Raw genomic sequence first — 19,000 nt, 5'->3', positions numbered from 1 at the left:
GAGAAACAGATCAATTGGTTGCCTCCCACATGGGTAGGGGATTGGACCTGCAACCAAGGTATGTGCCCTTGACTGGGAATTGAACCACAGACCCTTCATACTGTGGGCTGACACTCTAACTGCTGCACCAAACCGGCCAAGGCCATTTGGTCAGGTTTAAAGACTACATTTTTCAGTTTCCTTTGCAGCTAGGTGTAGCCATATGATACTTTCTGACTCATGGGATAGAAATGGGCAAAAGGTATATGACTTTAACAATGCCCTTGAAGCCCTGGCCAGTTTGGCTCAGCGGTAGAGCATCGGCCCATCGGCCCATCGGCCCATTGGCCATGGAGTCACGGGTTCGATTCCAGCCAAGGGCACATACCTCAGCGGTGGTTTGTCCCCAGCCCTGGTCAGGGTCATGTGGGAGGCAACCAGTCGATGTGTCCCTCTCACGTCAATGTTTCTCTCTCTCCCTCCCACTCTATCTGACGATAAAGAGAAAAATATCCTCGGGTGAGGATTAAACAACAAATGCCCTTGAAGACAGCAGGCATGACCATCTCTTCTTCAGTGGCTGTAAAGACGTGGTTTTAGACTTGATAGCTGGAGCCCAAGCAGCCATATTAAACCGTGAGGAGGAAGCCATGTGCCCACAGCATCTGAAAAGCCTCAAGGTCCTGGCAACCATTCTTATGATGTGTCCTACACCACTTAGCAGATAAGTTCTAATACGTGAGCACTCCAGGTCCGGGTTCACTCAACCTACATATAAATCTACAAAAGAAAAGTTTTGTTATCTCAGATTATAACCCTCTGTAACTTTTCCCAACCACTGGGGAAGCCCAACTCAAATCTTTCCACTGAGAAGTACAAAACAGCTTTTCTTCCCAATAACCTATACTATTGGTCCAAGCAGCAAAACATCAAAAGAGGCTGGCATTTCATTAGTATCATCCAGGTCAATGTCACCACTCAGGAAGGTGATATGAAGTCCCCACTCTCAAGTTCTTATTCCAGAGAGGCTCATGGATTTACTGCTCATCTAGACAGATATGTTTCTCCCTTACCACTAAATACCCAATCAGCTCCAATCCAGGCTTTGCTGCAACTTATCGTAACCACACATGGGGCGCTTTACCTGCCATGACCTCAGGTGACTGGAAGAACTCATCTGGGTGTATGTAGCCTGTCTGTGGAAGGAGACACCACACCAGGCGGAGCAGGCTGAGGCTGCCCCACAGCACCCTGGATGCCATCTTCAGATCAAATTGCTGCCAAGAGCCTAGAAATACTTCTCAGCTACTGCAGATGCCATTCTGGATCCACAGATCTGCATCTGCTAAGGATAACATTTGTTAGTTGTATAATGTAAATTATAATGTTCAATCATCTGAACAAACTCAAAAGGGATCTATGTACAATTAAAACGATGATAACAGCTGCTATCTACTAAGGGTCTGTTAAGTGCCAGAAAGATTACATGCATATCTCATTTAATCCTATCCACAGTCTGGGACAGTGGGTCTCACTATCTCCATTTTACAGATAGGGAAACTGAGACGTCTGTTGAGTAACCTGGTTACTTGCTAATCATATTTGCTAAGTGTCTAAATATAACATTTGCAAAATAGGATTAGGGTACCCTCCAAATCTGGGTCTGAAAGCTGCATTCCTGTTCACAGTTCCTATCCATAGGCAAGCATGGCAGCCTCTCTTAGAATTCTAAAAACTTAGGAACCCTCAGTGGATATCATCCAATTCTCTGCAAAAATGCAATACATTCCACTCCATCGTCTCCCGTCACTCCCTCCAACTTTCACACATCCTGGAGCCTACCTTTTAGAAAGTGATGGGAACTTACTGCTAGGGTCTGAATGTCTATGTCTCTCCTCTCGCATTAGTATGTTAAAATCCTAAAGCCTTATGTAATGGTATTAGAAAGTGGGGCCTTTGGGAGGGAACTAGGTCACAGAAGGGGAGCCCTCATGAATGAGATGGTGTTTTTATAAATGAGCCTCCACAGTGTTTCCTCGCCTCGCCCACCTTGTGAGTACACAGCCCGAAGCCACTAGTAATGAAGCAAGAAGAGGTCCTTCATACTGCTGCTTTGATCTTGGGCTTCCCACCCTGAAGAACTGTGAGGAGTAATTTCTCTTATTTATAAGCACCCAGCCCAAACAGACTAAGAACTTACTTATATAACACCTCCTGATGGGGATTCTTACTTCCTTGATTCAAAGAGTAACTGGAGTCTGAGCCCACTGCTTAGTGGACCTATATATCAGCACCCATATATCATCACTGGTGAACAGAAAAACAAGTTTGACAGTGAGTTTATCACTTCTTCAGAAATACTTATGATGACTTTCCTGACTTCTTGACTTTGATGTTTTAAAACCTGACCTTAAACAACTATTGTTCTCAGGTGTGATATATCATAACAAAAGAAACTAGGCATGGGGCGGGGGGACATCTGTAACAAAAATAAATTAATAAAAATTGAAAAAAAAAATGACAAAGTGAAGCAACAGAACAGGAATCTGGCATATGTTGACAACGATCCTCTTGAGACCAAGGATGAAAAAGGGGTACTGTAATAAATTACAAATTCCTGTCCATTGTTCTTGTGCATCTAGGTTAACACACCTTTGAAATGTCAGGAGCTACCCCTCCAAGGTGTAACCACCCTCAAGGGAGCACATAATGTTTTTGTTTGTTTGTTTGTTTTCTGCCTTGCTAAAGCAAGGCCACCAAAAATTTAGTTGCCTCCCACATGAAAAAAATGGGAGAGGGAATATCACATAATGTTGTTAACTGTCCTGTAATCCAATCCCCACCTTGCTTTCTCCCATCTTCATTTAATCTTCCTTTAATTTCCTTCTTAATTCCAAATGCATAAAAGAAACTGCTAACTGTCATTTCTCTGGAGCATCTTACTTTTCTCCAATTGTCATCATTTTGACTCAAATAAAATCATATAAAAGTTATTTACAGATTTAGCCCTGGCTGGTGTGGCTCAACTGGTTGGGTGTTATCCTGTTCACTGAAAGGTTGCTCATTGGATTCCTTGTCTGGGCACATGCTCAGTTTTAAGGCTCCAGCCCTGGTGGGGGGCATGCAGGAGGCAGCCAATTGATGTGTCGCTTTCACATCAATGTTTCTCTCTCTCTCTCTAAAAAAATCAATAAAAATATTTTTAAAAATTCTTTACAGATTTGGACATTTCTTATGTTGACAATATTCACTAAAACCTCATAGAACTTAGAAGATACATTTTGTAGCCTTTGCTTGAACTTTCCAACTGAATTGTACAGATTGTCTTTCCAGAGCCCATGGATATTCTGACTTTCAGAGTAGAGTTTTCAGATAGAAGATAAGGCCAGACTCAGTTCTGGAATGCAAAGATTGAATCACAATACTTTTTTTCATTGGCAGCCAATTATAATACTGCGGGACAGGGTTGGGAGAACGGGAGGTAGGAACAAGGGCAAGGGCAAACACTACATCTATCATAGAGGTATAAAATTTGGGGTTCTACAGGCCTGGTTCAAATCCCAACTCTGCCATTATTAGTTGTGTTACCTTGGGCCAGCTACTTATATCCCTAAACCTCATGGGCTTGAGGGAGAATTAAAGAGATGGTGCATGGAGGGCACAGAGCTTGCATGTATAAGTGATCATTCTGAGGTTGCTATTTCTACTTGTAGTGGAGGCACAAATGATACAATCCTGGCTACTTCAGATACTCTAGGAGATTCTGAAAGAAGCACTTCCACTGGCTAATAAAATAAACAGGATTAGGTTAGTCCAATTGTTAGTGTAGGTAGCTACTTAGTTAAGGAAGAGAGCAAATGAATTGAACATTAAGCCCGATTCATTAGGGAGCTGAATCAGACAGGAGCCTGATTCACGAGGAAGCCATAGCATTCACAGGCTCACCAGGGGACAGCCTCATCCTCCACTGAGGGGACTTAATCCCCTAACGGGGCAGGAAGAATCGGCTACTGGTCATTAGCCAGGATTACCGAAGGAAGGATAAAAACAGCAGGGGAGCCCGGCCAGTGTAGCTCATTGGATTAAGCAGTGTCCCATGGACCAAGAGGCCTGGGTTCAATTCTGGTCAGGGCACATGCCTGGGTTGCGGGCTCGATCTCCAGTGGGGTCAGTGCATGAGGCAGCCAATCAATGTTTTTTTTTCTCTCTTCCTTCCTCTCTCTCTCAAGAAAACAAAACAAAACAATGAAAACATTAAACACACACACAACGGCAGGAGAAATTCCTTTGCTAGGTGCATGCCCAGTAGAAACCAAGACAGTGCATTTGCAGGTAAGCACATGTGCAGTAGAAACTATAAGACACAGCAGAACTTGGGGCATGCACAGTAGGAGCCAAAATAGTGACATAAAGGGGTGGAGTCTAGTCTGGGAAAAACAAAAAGGTCTGGGCCACCTGCCACTACTTGAGCCAATCAAGTAGAGACAAGGTTGAATCGCATGTTAGCGTTTATTCCAATATTGCCGGCGATATGAGAGAGCAGCCAGGCCATCCTGCAAAAATCTGCTCTCACCTCCCTTGTTAGCCAGTTGCTTAAATGGGATAGAAGGATGAAGACTACATGAGAAAGGGCAGATAGGTGAAAGGGGAAAAAAATGGGTAAAGTGGTTACAGGCAATTACAGTCACGGGGAAGGAATGAGGGCTGGGGATTGCAAAAGGTGGTCACCAGTGTGCCTCCGGGGTTCCAATACTCTGATAACCAGGCTGTTAATCTTTCCATGATGCCAAGCAGTTTCCCCTTATTCTTAGTTTAGGAGAGTGGACAGCATTCCCGAGGTACACTCCCAGGGAGTACAGCTCCCAGCCAGGTCAGAATGGGCTTTCTTTTTTTTTAATCCTCACCCGAGGACATTTATGCATGTATCTTCAGATAGAGTGGGAGGGAGAGGGGGGGGAGAGAGAGAGAGAAACATCAATGTGAGAGAGACACATAGAGTGGTTGCCACCCACACGACCCCAACCGGGGCTGGGGACAAACCACAACCGAGGGATGTGCCCTTAGTGGGAACCCAACCCCGGACTCTCCAGTCCAAGGTCTCATGCTCTAACTACTGAGCCAAACTGGTCAGGGCCAGAATGGGCTTTCTTTAATCAGAACAAAGCAATCACAATAAACAGAGCAAGGATGATTAACATTTCTTTCTTTTTTTTTTCTTTTTTCCTCATTTGAGGACATTTTTCCATTTTTTGCACAGACAGAGTGGGAGGGAAAGAGAGGAAGAGAGAGAGAGGGAAACATCGATGTGAAAGGGACACATCGAGTGGCTGCCACCCGCACGACCAACCAGGGCCGGGGACAAACTGCAACCGAGGTACATGCCCTTAGCGGGAACCGAACCCGAGTCTCTCCGGACCACAGGTGGATGCTCTAACCGCTGAGCCAAACCGGCCAGGGCTCTTTTTTATTTATTTATTTATTTTTAGAGAGAGAGGAAGGGAATGGGAGAGAAAGAAGAAACATCGATGAGAGAGAACATTGATTGGCCTACATGCCCCAACCTGTGGGGATTTGGCCCACAACCTGGGCAAGTTCCCTGGTGACCTTTTGGTGCATGGGTCGATACTCAACCACTGAGCCACACCATCTGGGCATCATTTCTTATAACTATGGCTAGTACCCCGCTATGATTAGTTTTCTATTATTCTCTACCATCCATTTCAGAATTAGATTGGATAATGGTGTGAAACCCCAGAAGGTCCAGGAAAGGGATTAGGAGGGCCCAGCACAAGTCTGGGAAAACCCAGGAAGGAGGTTTCATAGTTTGAAAGAAAGCCTGGCCCTGGCCGGTTTGGCTCAGTGGTAGAGCGTCTGCCTGTGGTCCAGAGAGACTCGGGTTCAGTTCCCGCTAAGGGCATGTACCTCGGTTGCAGTTTGTCCCCAGCCCTGGTTCGTTGTGCGGGTGGCAGCCACTCAATGTCCCTTTCACGACGATGTTTCTCTCTCTCTCCCGCCCCACTCTATCTGAACAAAAAATGGAAAAATGTCCTCGGGTGAGGATAAAAAGAAAGCCTGCTCCTTCCCCCAAACCAACAAAGTATGTAGAGGATTATCAGAGATCTCAGGGCAGTTGCAGTTAGAGCCTGCCTGCCCTCTACATCCCTGGGGGGTATTATTTCCCTTTACCCCAATAAATCTTGCCACTATGCTTAAACTTCTCCCAACCATGTGCCCTTTGAAATTCCTTTTTCATGACACTGCAAGAACCCATTTTCATCGGCAACACAATTGCCTAGATACATTTACACATGTGTTTCAAGCCCTTCTCTGAGAACTGAACTTTTACCCTGTGATTAGAATAAATTCTAAACCCATTGCGCTCGTTGGGAACACAAACCCAGCCTGCCCTGCGCTGATGTGGGTAAGTTACAGAACAAGCCTGGGTCCTGAGTCTGCAGTTTTCCCTTTGCAGCAACAGAAGGAATTCCACAAGGGATTATCTGTTTAGTGCCCACCATCTAATCTTCCTTTCCCAGGGAATAGTACCCAGAATTCCCACTGAGAACTGCACACCCCACCCGCTAATGCCAATTCGCAGTGTTAAAATGATGAGAGACCTTAACCTGGACAGAAATCAGAAAGACCTGTGGGAGGCGCTCCCGTGACAGTTGGTTAGCGAGCGGTACGTACACGTTCTTTATGCATGCCGCCCGCCACGCCTGCACGTACCGGATTGCAATCCTTTCTTTTTCTCCAATAAATCCTTTTGGTGATGGAATACCTAGCTGACTTTTGTTTTAAAGTTGACATCAGCTATGTGGCCTGGGATTTGATCCCATCCCTAAACCCAGGAATAAACCCTGAATGGTTTAAGGCAAATAACATTTCCTATCCCACCGGTCACACTAATTGGTTTAGGGTTGGGCACATGACGAGCTGGTCAGAGCAGAGGGACTAGGAAAAGTACTGGTAAAGGTGTGAGGACTTATAAGAACTTATAATTTTAATTCTTATAAAATTAAACTTATAATTTAATTTCATAATTTGTGGCAGGATTTAAATCAGCTGTTACATTTTTTCAGTTTTAAACTTCAATTTTATATTTTTTATTTCTAGTTTTTTAATGTTTTTCACATCTGTGTGTTCTTTAGTCATATTTTAAAAGCTCTCTTTTATTAATTATATTATATTAAGCATACTTATTTGATATACTAGATCTGATCATGCTAACATCTGAAGTTTCTGGGGGTTCCGAGTCTGATGTTTGTTTTGGCTGGTTCTCACTCATAGTGCCTTGTATATTTGCATATTTAGTGAAGTATTTTATTTACAAGCTGCTCATTCTTTTTTTTTTTTTTTTTTTTTTGGTAATGTTACCTGTGAGAATTCTTTGAGGCCAGAGATGAAGGCACATTTTGAATTCCACTGAAAAACATTTACACTTCCTTCTGTCAGATATCCAGGGGCATTAAAAGTCTGGGACCTTCCCTGGCCAGTTTGGCTCAGCGGTTAGAGCGTCGGCCCGCAGTCTGGAGAGACCCGGGTTCGGTTCCCGCTAAGTGCATGTACCTCAGTTGCAGTTTGTCCTGGGCCCTGGTTGGGTCGTGTGGGTGGCGACCACTCGATATGTCCCTTTCACGTCGATGTTTCTCTCTCTCTCTCCCCCTCCCACTCTATCTGAACAAAATATCAAAAAATGTCCTCCGGTGAGGATAAAAAAAAAAAAAAAAAAAAGTCTGGGACCTCTTTTATCATACTATTGACTCCAAGTTTTTTTCCCCACGCTTTGGGAGAAGGTGGTGCTTAATCATGCAAATTCAGGTGAAAACCTATATGAAAGCAGGCTTATGAATACAAATTCTCAAGGGAGAGGCCCCCCACACACACACACACTCCAATTTGATTAGCATTAGGATCCATGAAAGGCAATTTTCCTTTTAGTCTTCTGGGGATAGAAGAGTTTACTTCTAGGCCACCTTTATATTGAGACTAGAACACTACAGTCTCAGCATTGAGGGGCCTCCTGTTGGACTTCAGGGTGGGCACATGGCTTCATCTCTGTCTTATCAGTCCTGAGACACTATAAACACGATGCTCAGGTGCACCTAGTCCTGGAGTCCGAACCTGGCTTCAGTGCTTTGCATACTTCTCTAGGTCCCTGCTTTTATGCCTGAGCATTTCTTACTTTTCGCTCAGCTCACATATTATTTTATCAAACATTTTATTTTATTTATTTTTTATCCTCACCCGAGGACATTTTTCCATTTTTTGTACAGAGTGGGAGGGAGAGAGAGGAAGAGAGAGAGAGAGAAACATCGACGTGAAAGGGACACATCGAGTGGCCGCCACCCGCACGACCAACCAGGGCCGGGGACAAACTGTAACCGAGGTACGTGCCCTTAGCGGGAACCGAACCCGGGTCTCTCCGGACCGCAGGCGGATGCTCTAACCGCTGAGCCAAACCGGCCAGGGCTTATCAAACATTTTAGTTATTTTTAGCAATTTATGTATTTTACAATTCAAGGACAACCCTCCACTTTCGTGCATTTTAACAACCTCATTTTTTTCCTGTTTATAAAACTAGTACAAGATTGTTATGGAAAAGGCAGAAAATACAATAAGCAAAAAAGGAGAAAACAGAAATTAAACTCAATTCCTCTCACTCAGAAAAACATCATTAACATTTTAATATATGATTTTCTTGGAATTTCATGGAACATACAGTTCTGTGTGTATATATATTCATATATATGTTTGGCATAAGAAATAGGCTGTGTTACGATGGTGATGTTTTCCGGAAGTGGCAGGACAGGGTGGGGAGATGCCGTCGGGGCCCCAAGGCTGGTTCTGGGAGAACCGCTGGCAGGCTGCTCCTCAGCAGATGGCGGGGGGTGAGCTGGGATCATGACTTGAGCATGAAGTTTATGGAGCAGGACACCTGTGGCCACATGGCCTGCAAAAGTATAGGTCTCTGTCCTCTGTCCCACCCTCTCCCACTCACCCTGTCCCTCTAGCTACAAGCCTGCCCCTGGCTGGGGCTGCTCCATCTCAGTGGTGCAGCTTTGCAACAGTGGAAATGAATTTTTTTAAAATATGTTTTTATTGATTATTTTAGAGAGAGAGGAAGGGAGAGAGAGATAGAAACATCGATGTGAGAGAGACACATCGATCAGCTGCCTCCTGCATGCCCCCCACCGGGAATCGAACCAAGACCTCTCAGTCCATGGGACAATGCTCAATCCACTGAGCCACATGGGCCAGGCTGGAAATGAATTTTAAAAATCCTCATCCCAGGACATTTACAGTGATTTTTAGAGAGAGGAGTAGGAAGAGAGATAGAGAAACACTGATGGGTTTCTTCCAGCACGTACTCCGATGGAAGCTGGAGTACAACGGATCGAACCCACAACCTAGCTATGTGTCCAAAGTGGGAATTAAACCTCAGCCTTTCGGTGTATGGGGCAATGGTCCTACCAACTGAGCCACATTGGCCAGGGCGTGGAATTGAATGTTGTCTATGAGAGCTGTCTGACAAGTCAGTGAGTATTTTCAGCATATCTAAAATATATTTAAAACTGGAAATAAATAAATAATTGCTTTATAACATGTTTTTGTCACTTAGCAAAATATCACGAACATCTTTCCATCCATCATGAGCATCCACTCCTACCAGCTGCAAGATCTTTATCCATCATGTATGCACTTACTCCCTCTGTTCTTCTATCCATAAACATGTTGGACTCTGTGCCACTCTTAGAAAAACAATCATCCGGAACTCTCCTTGAACCGGGATGTGCCCTCTATCTTCTACCCCTCTCTCTGCTTCATTCTCAGCAGCCCTCAAACCACCCCAGCCACTGAATTCACTCCTGTGTCTTGTTTACCGTTCTACCCAGAACAGCCTGGCTCTCCCCACCACCCTGCACTGAGGCTGCCCTCTCAACAGCCTCCTTGGTTTTTTAATCGTCAAATGCAATGGCCACTCAGGTTCCTACACTGTATCCCATTTGACAACAGGGGTCCCTTTCACGATTCCCATCTCCTTCTAGAGTGTCTTCCTGGACTGGGAAACAAAAAGCTACATTTTGTAGATTCCCTAGAAGTTGGATTATGCAAATTTGGTTTTAAGAATTTAGAAAGCATCTGTGAGATTGACCATACTGCAGTTTTCATTGTTTTCTCAGCAAACAAGATTATGAAGACATGGGTTTTTCTCGCAGCAGCTCTCCAGTGTCCAATGCCAGCATTGTGGGTATTGAGACACAGCTCAGGTTACGGTGGTATCCTGATTCTCAGCAACAGTGTGTGATACTAAATTTGACTGAGTTCCAAGGTGGCCTTTACAATTGCCTGATTGTCACAAAAATGGTAGCTCCTCTAGTGAGTTATTTCTGGGTATTCAGAGAGTCTTTCCTGCAGGCCCAAACTACAACCCTTTCTTCCAGTGCATCTAATAATTTTTAGTACATAACACCTTACATAAATTATTTTCCTATTTACTTCTTTTAAAAATTAAAAAAAATTTTTTTCAATTACAGTTGACATTCAATATTATATTAGTTTCAGGTATATAGTAGAGTGGTTAGACATTTATATAACTTATGAACTGTATTCTCTATGCCATGACTATTTTGTAACTGCCAATTTCAACTTCTTAATCCCTTCACCTTCTTCATTCAGCCCCCTAATCGCCTTCCCATCTGGCAAGTATCAGTTTGTTCTCTGTATCTGTGAGCATGTTTCTGTTTTTGTTTTTCCTCATCCAAGGACATTTTTGCATTTATCTTCAGATAGAGCGGGAGAGAGAAAGGGAGGAAGAGAGAGAGAAACATCGATGTGAAAGAGACACATCGAGTGGTCACCACCTACATGACCCCAACTGGGGCCAGGGACAAACCATAACTGAGGTACATGCCCTTAGCGCAAACCAAACCCGGGACTCTCTGGTCCGCAGGCTGCTGCTCTAACCACATGGCATTTGTCTTTCTCTGTCTGACCCACTTCATCCAGCACCATACCCTCCAGGTCCATTTGTGTTGTCGCAAATGGCAAGATTTCCTTTCTCGTGGCCAGGGACTATTCCATTGTATATATATATATACCTCATCTTTATCCAGTCATCCATCAATGAGCTCTTAGGTTGCTTCCATATCTTAGCTATTGTACATGAACTGTCCTTCTTTGTCTCTTGTTGTAGTCTTTGTTTGAAAGCCTATTTTGTCTGATATAAATATTGTTACCCCAGCTTTTATATTCATTTGCATTTGCATGAAATATCTTTTTCCATCTCTTTACTTGGTTTTTTGGTCTGAAGTGGATCTCTTGTATGTATCATATGTATGGGTCTTGTTTTCTTCTCCATTCAGCCAACCTATGTCTTTTTAAAATTTTTGTTTTTCAATGATAGTTTTTATTATATTAATATTGCGATTCAATATTATTTTGAAACCACACTCTGTCTTTTAATTGGAATATTTAATCCATTTACATTTAAAGTAATCATCGATAGGTATGTAGCTTTGCCATTTTATTATTCATATTATCTTTTTTTCCCTTCTTCTTCTTGAAGAAGTCCCTTTAACATTTCTTGTAAAACTGAAATGTTTGGTGGTGATTGTGGAGGGCAGCTGAGCCAAGGTCTCTTGTTCCTGTGGTGTTTGCCCGGCTCACCCAGGAACCTTTAGTCCCAAGGCCACTTGTTGACCCTGCCTGCTGGCAAGGTCCACACAGGAGCCTTCTGAGCTGCAGGCCTGTGTGGGCCTTGAATGTGTCAACAGTCTTGACCTGAGCTCAGAGGCTGATAAGAAACATCTGGGGTTTGAAGACAATAAAACTTAAACCTTCTCCTGCTTCAATTGGCTATAGAGTTGGCCCTCGTTTATCGCGGTTAATCAGTTCCAGATTCTACCGCGATAAATGAACTTCTGAGAAGTAAGATTCTTTATTTATATACAGTTTTTCATATTAAAAACCGCGATAGAGTGAAGCTGTGAAAGTCGAAGTGTGAAGTGGCGAGGAACAACTGCATAATAAACTTGCTGAGCTGGCTCGGGGTCACTGTTTCTTCATCAGAGAGCAGCTTTTCTCTCTAGAATGTCTCTGTGTCTTTCTTAGTCTCCGTCGCCCCTCCTCTGGTCTGGTTCGACTAGCTGTGCAGGTCCCGGCAGGTGATGAACTCCTTTAGCATTTTGTCTGTGATTTTTCTGCTGACTTCTGTCTCCTGTACTGAACTCTGGCCATATGTGTCAGGTGGCTGCCAAGGAGACTATTCATATGCTGAAAGAACATTACTACCAGTTGACTGGGCGGGGGACATGTGAGTAGACTGTGAGATGAGCACCGTCCCCCAGTGCTTGTCCTCACGGCCCTCCAGAGCTTCCCAGTGGGCGGACAGCCAGCAATGCCATTCCAGCAAAACTCCATCCTACACCCATTGTTTTTCTTTGATCATGTGTCCTGCCACACTGATTTCATCCACTCACTCCATGTCATTGGGCCCCTTGTTGCTCTTCTTAGTACCTTGTGGTACTAAGGCCCTGGCCCAAAATATGGTCACCCTTTGACTCCATCAAAGGGCCCAGACACTCACTGCCCCTCCCTTCCACAAGAACATAAATACATAAATTATTAAATAAATGGAAAGAAAACAAAAGAAAAGACAATGACTATCAGCCCGTCTTCTATGCTGTTAGCCCTCCTCTGGAGGGCTGTGTGCTTCAAAGGAGGCAGCCCACAGCCTCAGCTCCAAACAAGCAGCTGAGTTCTCACTGGTGATCCCATATCCCTGGCCAGCAATTGGTTTCAGAAAGTATATTTAATACTATTCTGGCCAATGGGACTTGATGCAAAGTCTGCTGAAGGACTTCTGGAAAAGATTTCTCTGATCTTAAAAAAAGATGCACATGCAAATCAAAACCACAGTGAGATTCCACGTCACATCCACTAGATGGCTAGAGTAAAAAAAGCCAGATCACAACAAATGTTGGTCAAGATTTGGAGAATTCAGCCCTGCCTGAATGGCTCAGTGGTTAGAGCATCCAGAGTCTTAGGTTTAATACCAGGTCAAGAGCATGTACTTAGGTTGCAGGTTCCGCCTTGTGCTGGAGGCAACTGATCAATCTTTCACATCAATGTCTCTCCCCCTCTCTCCTTCCCTTCCTCCTTTCCACTCTCTCCAAAAATCAATGGAAAAAATATCCTCGGGTGAGGATTAATAAAAATATATATTTTTTGATAGTTCAGAACCCTCCTATATTGCTGGTGGGAATGTAAAAAAAAAAAGTACGGCCAAAACTTGGGAAAGTTTGGTAGCTCCTCAAATAATTAAATATAGTTACCATATAACCATATGACCCAGCTCTTCCCTCCCTAGGTATTTACCACGGGAAATGAAAACACGTCCACAAGAAATTTATACGAACAAATGTTTATAGCAGCATTATTCATAATGTTCAAAAAGTGGAAACAATTCAAATGTTCAACAAATAAATGGATGCTAAAATACCATCTCTCCATACCATGCAATAGCATTTGGCCCCCTCCTCTGTTGTGCGTTGTTTCTCATTTCAGCGTCTTTGCTCACATTGCTTTCTTTGCAAAGGAGAACTTAATCTCTCTGAACCCCAATTTATCTGTAAAATGAGGATAACAGTAGTACCTGCCTCAGGGCTATTGAGAAGACGCAATGATTTTTTTTTTTTAAAGCGAACATAAGTGATTTCTTTCATTATTCATTTTGCTTCAACTGCAGGACCTGGAGAAGCCCTCCTTAACTCTATTTCTGCAGGACCTGGGCCAGGCTTTGCACTTCGCGGTACACTGATCCCTGGGGCCGCCTGATTGTTTTGCTGCCCTGTCTGGCTGACATCCCCCAGGTCTGAGATCTTTTCGGATTCATCAGCCCCTCGAGTCCACCTGGATGGGCCCACTGCGGGGCCAGGGTCAAGAATAGAGTTGGAGGTCCCCGGAGGACGTGGCAACATAACTGAGCATTGAATTTAACAAGTCCGGGAATTCTCCAGAAACAGACCCGCCCGCTGCTCATCCTGGGGCTTTTCAGGCGGAAACGTGGGTGGAGAAAGGGTCCATGTGGCCGCCCCCCCCCCCCCCGGTGCCCAGGGGGCGGGGCCAGCATCATAGGGCGTGGCAACCAGGCACCTAAACCCAGTCGATTCGAGCATGCTCTTTTATGCACACTGAGCTGTCCCCGCGGGTCCAAACCCTTCAGCTGCGGTGGGTCTCTGGGGGTACAGAGCAGGGGGAGGCTTTAGAATGAACAGATGTCGGCCAGGACCGCCTGGATTCGGCTGTGGGGCAGGGGAGTGGGTGCTGACACCTACAGACAGGGGCATCCCACGCGCGTGTGCGGGGGATGTGTGAAGGCAGGCAGCACGGGAGGGACCATCTCAGTGGCAGGGGTACAGCGAAGAGGAAACCACTACGCCGGGCGTGGGGCGGAAGGAGCTGGGGAAGAGGCGACAGCAATGTGGCAAGAGGACAGAAGGAGACCGCTCTCCTAGCCGCGTGTGAGCCCAGACTCTGGTCTTTCTCGCTGTCAGAGGACCGGGGCGGCTCTTGGTGCCCCACCTTTCTCCCGCGCCAGCGTGCGCAGCACCACGTTGGCTCTGGGGACTCAGTACGGTTGGCTCTGAAACGAGTATGGTTCAGAATGGCAACCACGGCGTGGTGGCTCTTCCAAGGAATAGCTCTACCTTCAAACTTAAAATTCGTGACAAAGCTGCTGGCTCATTGCTTACTGGAAATGGCGGCGGGCCCAAGGTTCGGCTCCTACTCGGGATAGGGCATTTGGAGCAGGTTTTAAAGACAGCAGGGGGCGGGAGTGTTGGAGAAGGCGGGGGGGGGGGGGGTGTCCATGTGCAACAGCAAAAGGCAAGTCTTCTCCCACTCCAAACACGCAAGGACCATGTTCCTCAAGGCCAAGATCTTGTACCAGACTCTGGGGCCCATCCCAGGGGCAGAGGGTGAGAGTATCTCTGAGTCCGTTTTCCTGATTGGTGTCACATTTCATTCTCACCTGGACTCTGGGGCCCGGAGTAAACCCTGCAGGGAGCGCCACTCTGGCAGCATTGGAAGGTCTGACCCTGGCCAAACGCACCCACGTCTATTTTTTGATTAACAGAGAATGCAACAGAGAATTAACACATGGGAGAGTGGAAGAGAGTAAGGTATCTCTGTTCACTGGCCTTCATAACTTAACCATCCATGACTGCGTGGTCCCCATTTGCAAAATGGAAACTCTGTTCATGCTGTTTAGACTCCCTGACTTTTCAAATGGCTGGTCATGTGGCTGGGACCCTCCCTTGACCTTTCCTCCCATGGCATGTCACTAGTATGGGGTAGAACAAGGGATGGAGGAGTGGCCTCATGAGACTCCCAAACAGGCCCTTGTATGACCACTCCCTTAAGCATTAACCCCTAGGGATAACATGTGTTTCAGCTCCAGGCCCAGAAAAGCAGCAAAACCAGACAAGCAATGTCATAGTTTACCCCCTGAAAGAACACACTTGGAAAGTTGATAAATTGGGATCTTACCCTGAGGCCTCCAGATAAATACCCTCAAGCTCCATAGCCCCTTTCCCTACCCCCTTCACCCAGGCTTATTTTCCTTGCCTCTCTCTTTCTCCAAAGCTCCAAGGGCCCTTCTTTTGCCTTTGTAACTTGTTTCCTCAGTCCATTTCTTCTACAGCTCACTTTTCTACCTCTGTAACTTTCTAAATAACCTTTCTTTTCTTCTTTTTTAATACTCACTGAAGGATACTTTTTTTTAAATCCTCACCCGAGGATATTTTTTTCTATTTATCTTCAGATAGAGTAGGAGGGAGAGAAAGGGAAAGAGAGAAACATCTACTCGAGAGGGACACATTGACTGGTTGGCTGCCGCACAACCTGACCAGGGCCGGGGACTAAAGGCAACCAAGGTATATGCCCTTGGCTGGAATCAAACCCACGACTCCTTGGTCCGAAGGCCAATGCTCTAACCCCTGAACCAAACTGGTCAGGGCCAGAGGATACTTTTCCACTGATTTTTAGATAGAGAGGGAAAGAGAGAGAGAAACAATGATTTGTCTTTCTCACATTGACTGGTTGCCTCCCACAGGGCCCCAACAAGGGCAGGGAATAGAACTACAGAGCGGTACCTGCCCTTGACCCCAACTGAACCTCCCACTCTTTGGTCCAAGGCACATGCTCTAACCAACGAGCCAAACAGGCCAGGGCTGAACTTTCTTTTATAGTTTGAGTCTTGGCTCTGAATTCTTTCTTAGCCAGAACTCAAGTACCATGGTGTCCAGTGGCCGCTAACATTCTAATGCTGTGTTTTCCCTGCCAACAGGAGGGCAGGCCTCGCCTGAAGTGTATGCTCCAAGGCCGGAAGTGGAGATTCTTCTCCGTTAGACTAACAGGAATCTGTCTGCTCTCACAGGCTTCCTGCTCAGCACTTTGCAGCGTCTTTTGGTTTCAACCTAACAGGGGCCCTGGAAAGTAGCATTATAGTCCTATTTTATAGATGGGGAAAGTAAAGTTTCAAAACCAGCCAAGAATGCCTGCCCATCGCAGGAGAGGATTAAAATCTAGGCCTCTGTCTGGGTCCCAATCTAGCGCTCTAAAGTGAGGTATACCCACAGCCTCCCTTCCCTGGGTCCCCTAACTGGGGCAAGTCAGTGCTGCGAACCCACCCACCAAGTTTGGAGAAAAGTTGCCTGCGAGAATGTGGGAGTCCATAGCTCCCCTGCCTGCCTCCGCGGTCTCTAGCATCTGCTGGTCTTTCGGCAGCTAGCCAAGGTAGGAATGGAAACAATTGCTGTCCCCCATAACCTCCCCCCGACTCATCCCACCTCCCATCCCCCCTTGACTTCCAACAATTCTTCCCCAGCTGCTCCCGCCGCCGACTCACCCGAGCTGCCTCCGGGCTGCACCTGCGGCGAGGCAGCGTCGTCCCTGCACTTGGGAGTGGGGGTTCGGGAGCCGCCCGGACCAGAGCGCCAGAACGCGGTGGTGTGATCTCCTCGCCGCCGCCTCTCTGCGGGCTCCAGGGAATTCGGCAAATCACGCAGTGCGCCAGGCGGGGCAGAGGAGAGGCTGGGGACAAGTGAGCCAGCGGGCTGCTGCCCAAACGCGCCCCCAGCAGACCGATTGCGGGCTGTGGCCGCGGTAGGGGAGATTATGGAGGGTCCTGTGTCCCTGAGGCCGTGGCACGCCGGGCAGCGACTGAGCCTTACCCCCTCCGCATTCTAGCTCATTCCCCGGCAGACCCCTCCTTGGCGAGCCACGGCTGGTGAGTCGCCTTTTCAGCACCACGGACAATTAAACAATTAATCTAGGCCATACTTCTTTTGTCATTCAAAAGTTCCCTGTGGGTGGGGACTTGCTAACGCCCCGGTGACGTGCTTCGTGGGGTGGAAGAATGTCAGCGAGGAGGGAGGCGCCCGCTAGTCTCTCCGCGGGCCTGGTTTGGGGAGCGGAGCCAGAGAGGCAGGTTCTGCTACAACAGGGCCGCGGGCCGCGCCTTTCGTGCTGGGAACAGCCCTGCGGCGGGCACCGCTCCCCTCTGCGCTCCGCGAGTGGGGCCCGGTGACTGGCCCAAGGTCGCCCGACAGCCGGGGCTGCGCGCCCGGGATCCCAGCCTCCCTTCTCCGATGCCAGGTGCTCGGGGGCGGCGGGAGATGCCAGTAGGAGGGATGGGCGAAGAGCGCAGGGCGCGCCCGCCACCCGCCCCTCCTGGTTCTGGTTCCTCAGCCGCGTGAGCACACCTCGCGCCACACCCCGCGGGCTGGAGCACGGAGCTCGGCGCCACGGTGGGGCTCGTGGCTTCTCGCATCCCTGCGGGCCCCGACCTCGCCAGGTAACTGAAGGACGGAACGTGGTGGCCGGCCAACTGGACACTGCCCCCTGGCGGGAAATGTTTCACTAAGCCTCTCGGTGAGGTTGACCTGGCGGAGGATAACTTCCCTCCAAGATCCATGTTTTTTGGAAGGTCTTGGGCAGAATCTCTTCACCTATGTTTTCTTTCATGTTTCACAGGAACCCTCACATTAAAAAAAACTACTCTGGTTTCACCGGTGTGGCTCAGTGGTTGAGCGTTGACCCATGCACCAAGAGGTTGCTGGTTCGACTCTTAGTCAGGGCACATGCCCAGGTCGGGGCCTGATCTCCAGTGGGGGGCATGCAGGAGGCGGTCAGTCGATGTTCTCTCTCATCCATGTTTCTATCTCTCTCTCCCTCTCACCTCCTCTCTCTCTAAAAATCAATAAAGAAAAAAAAACCAAAAAACTACTTAGTCCTGGCTGGTGGGTTCAGTGATTAGAGAGTTGACTGGCTCACAAAAGGGTTGCAGGTTCCAGTTTCCATCAAGGGCACCTACCTGAATTGCAGGTTTGATCCCCACCGGTGGGTCAGGTCTGTGCCAGGAGGCAACCAATCAAGGTCTCTCTCACATTAATGTTTCTCTCTCCCTCTCTCTCCCTCTCCCCCCTCCCTTGACTCTCTAAAAAAAATCAATGGAAAAAATACCCTCTGTGAGGATTAACAACAACATCAACAAAACACCCTACTTTGAGATATTATTTACATTCAGTAAATAGCAGAAATTTTAAGTACTGTGTACAGTTTTATGACTTGACAAAACACCAGGCTAACCACTGTCCAATTCAAGATGTAGAATGTTTCCATTCTGCCCCTTTGCAGTTAATTCTCCATCCTCCTTCTTCCCTGGTCTCAGATAGCCATTCATCTGATTTCTATGACTATAATTTGTATTACCTAGAATTTCATATACATAAAACCATACAGGATGTGGTCTTTTGTGCCTGGCTTCTTTCACTTAGTACAATGCTTTTGAGAATCCATGTGGTTGTGTGTATCATTATCATTGGTGAATAGTAGTCCATTTTATGCATATACCATAAGCTGTTTATCCATTTGGATATTGGTGGGGATTGGGGGAGACCCAGCTGTTCTGGTGGGGAGGTATCTTCTCAGGACCCCAAAGGAGGACATTTGGGTT

The 19,000-nt window shown here is 46.7% G+C and overlaps 1 protein-coding gene across 1 annotated transcript in view; it reads right to left on the bottom strand.

The window, feature by feature from the left end:
• PIGZ (phosphatidylinositol glycan anchor biosynthesis class Z) overlaps positions 1-17,025 on the bottom strand; it is a 28,976-nt gene extending 11,951 nt beyond the window's left edge. The window contains exons 1-2 of the mRNA XM_036243150.1: positions 16,892-17,025; positions 1,124-1,321 (exon numbers count right to left, since the gene is read on the bottom strand). Coding sequence (XP_036099043.1) covers positions 1,124-1,241 — 118 coding nt within the window. The 5' untranslated portion in view covers positions 1,242-1,321; positions 16,892-17,025. The remainder of the gene's footprint in view (positions 1-1,123; positions 1,322-16,891) is intronic.
• Positions 17,026-19,000: the final 1,975 nt, after the last annotated feature.

This window comes from Molossus molossus, unplaced genomic scaffold (genome assembly GCF_014108415.1).
Source record: "Molossus molossus isolate mMolMol1 unplaced genomic scaffold, mMolMol1.p scaffold_m16_p_5, whole genome shotgun sequence".
Taxonomy (NCBI): domain Eukaryota; kingdom Metazoa; phylum Chordata; class Mammalia; order Chiroptera; family Molossidae; genus Molossus; species Molossus molossus.
Note: the sequence above shows the minus strand (reverse complement) of the source record. Positions and strands in the feature narration are given on the sequence as shown.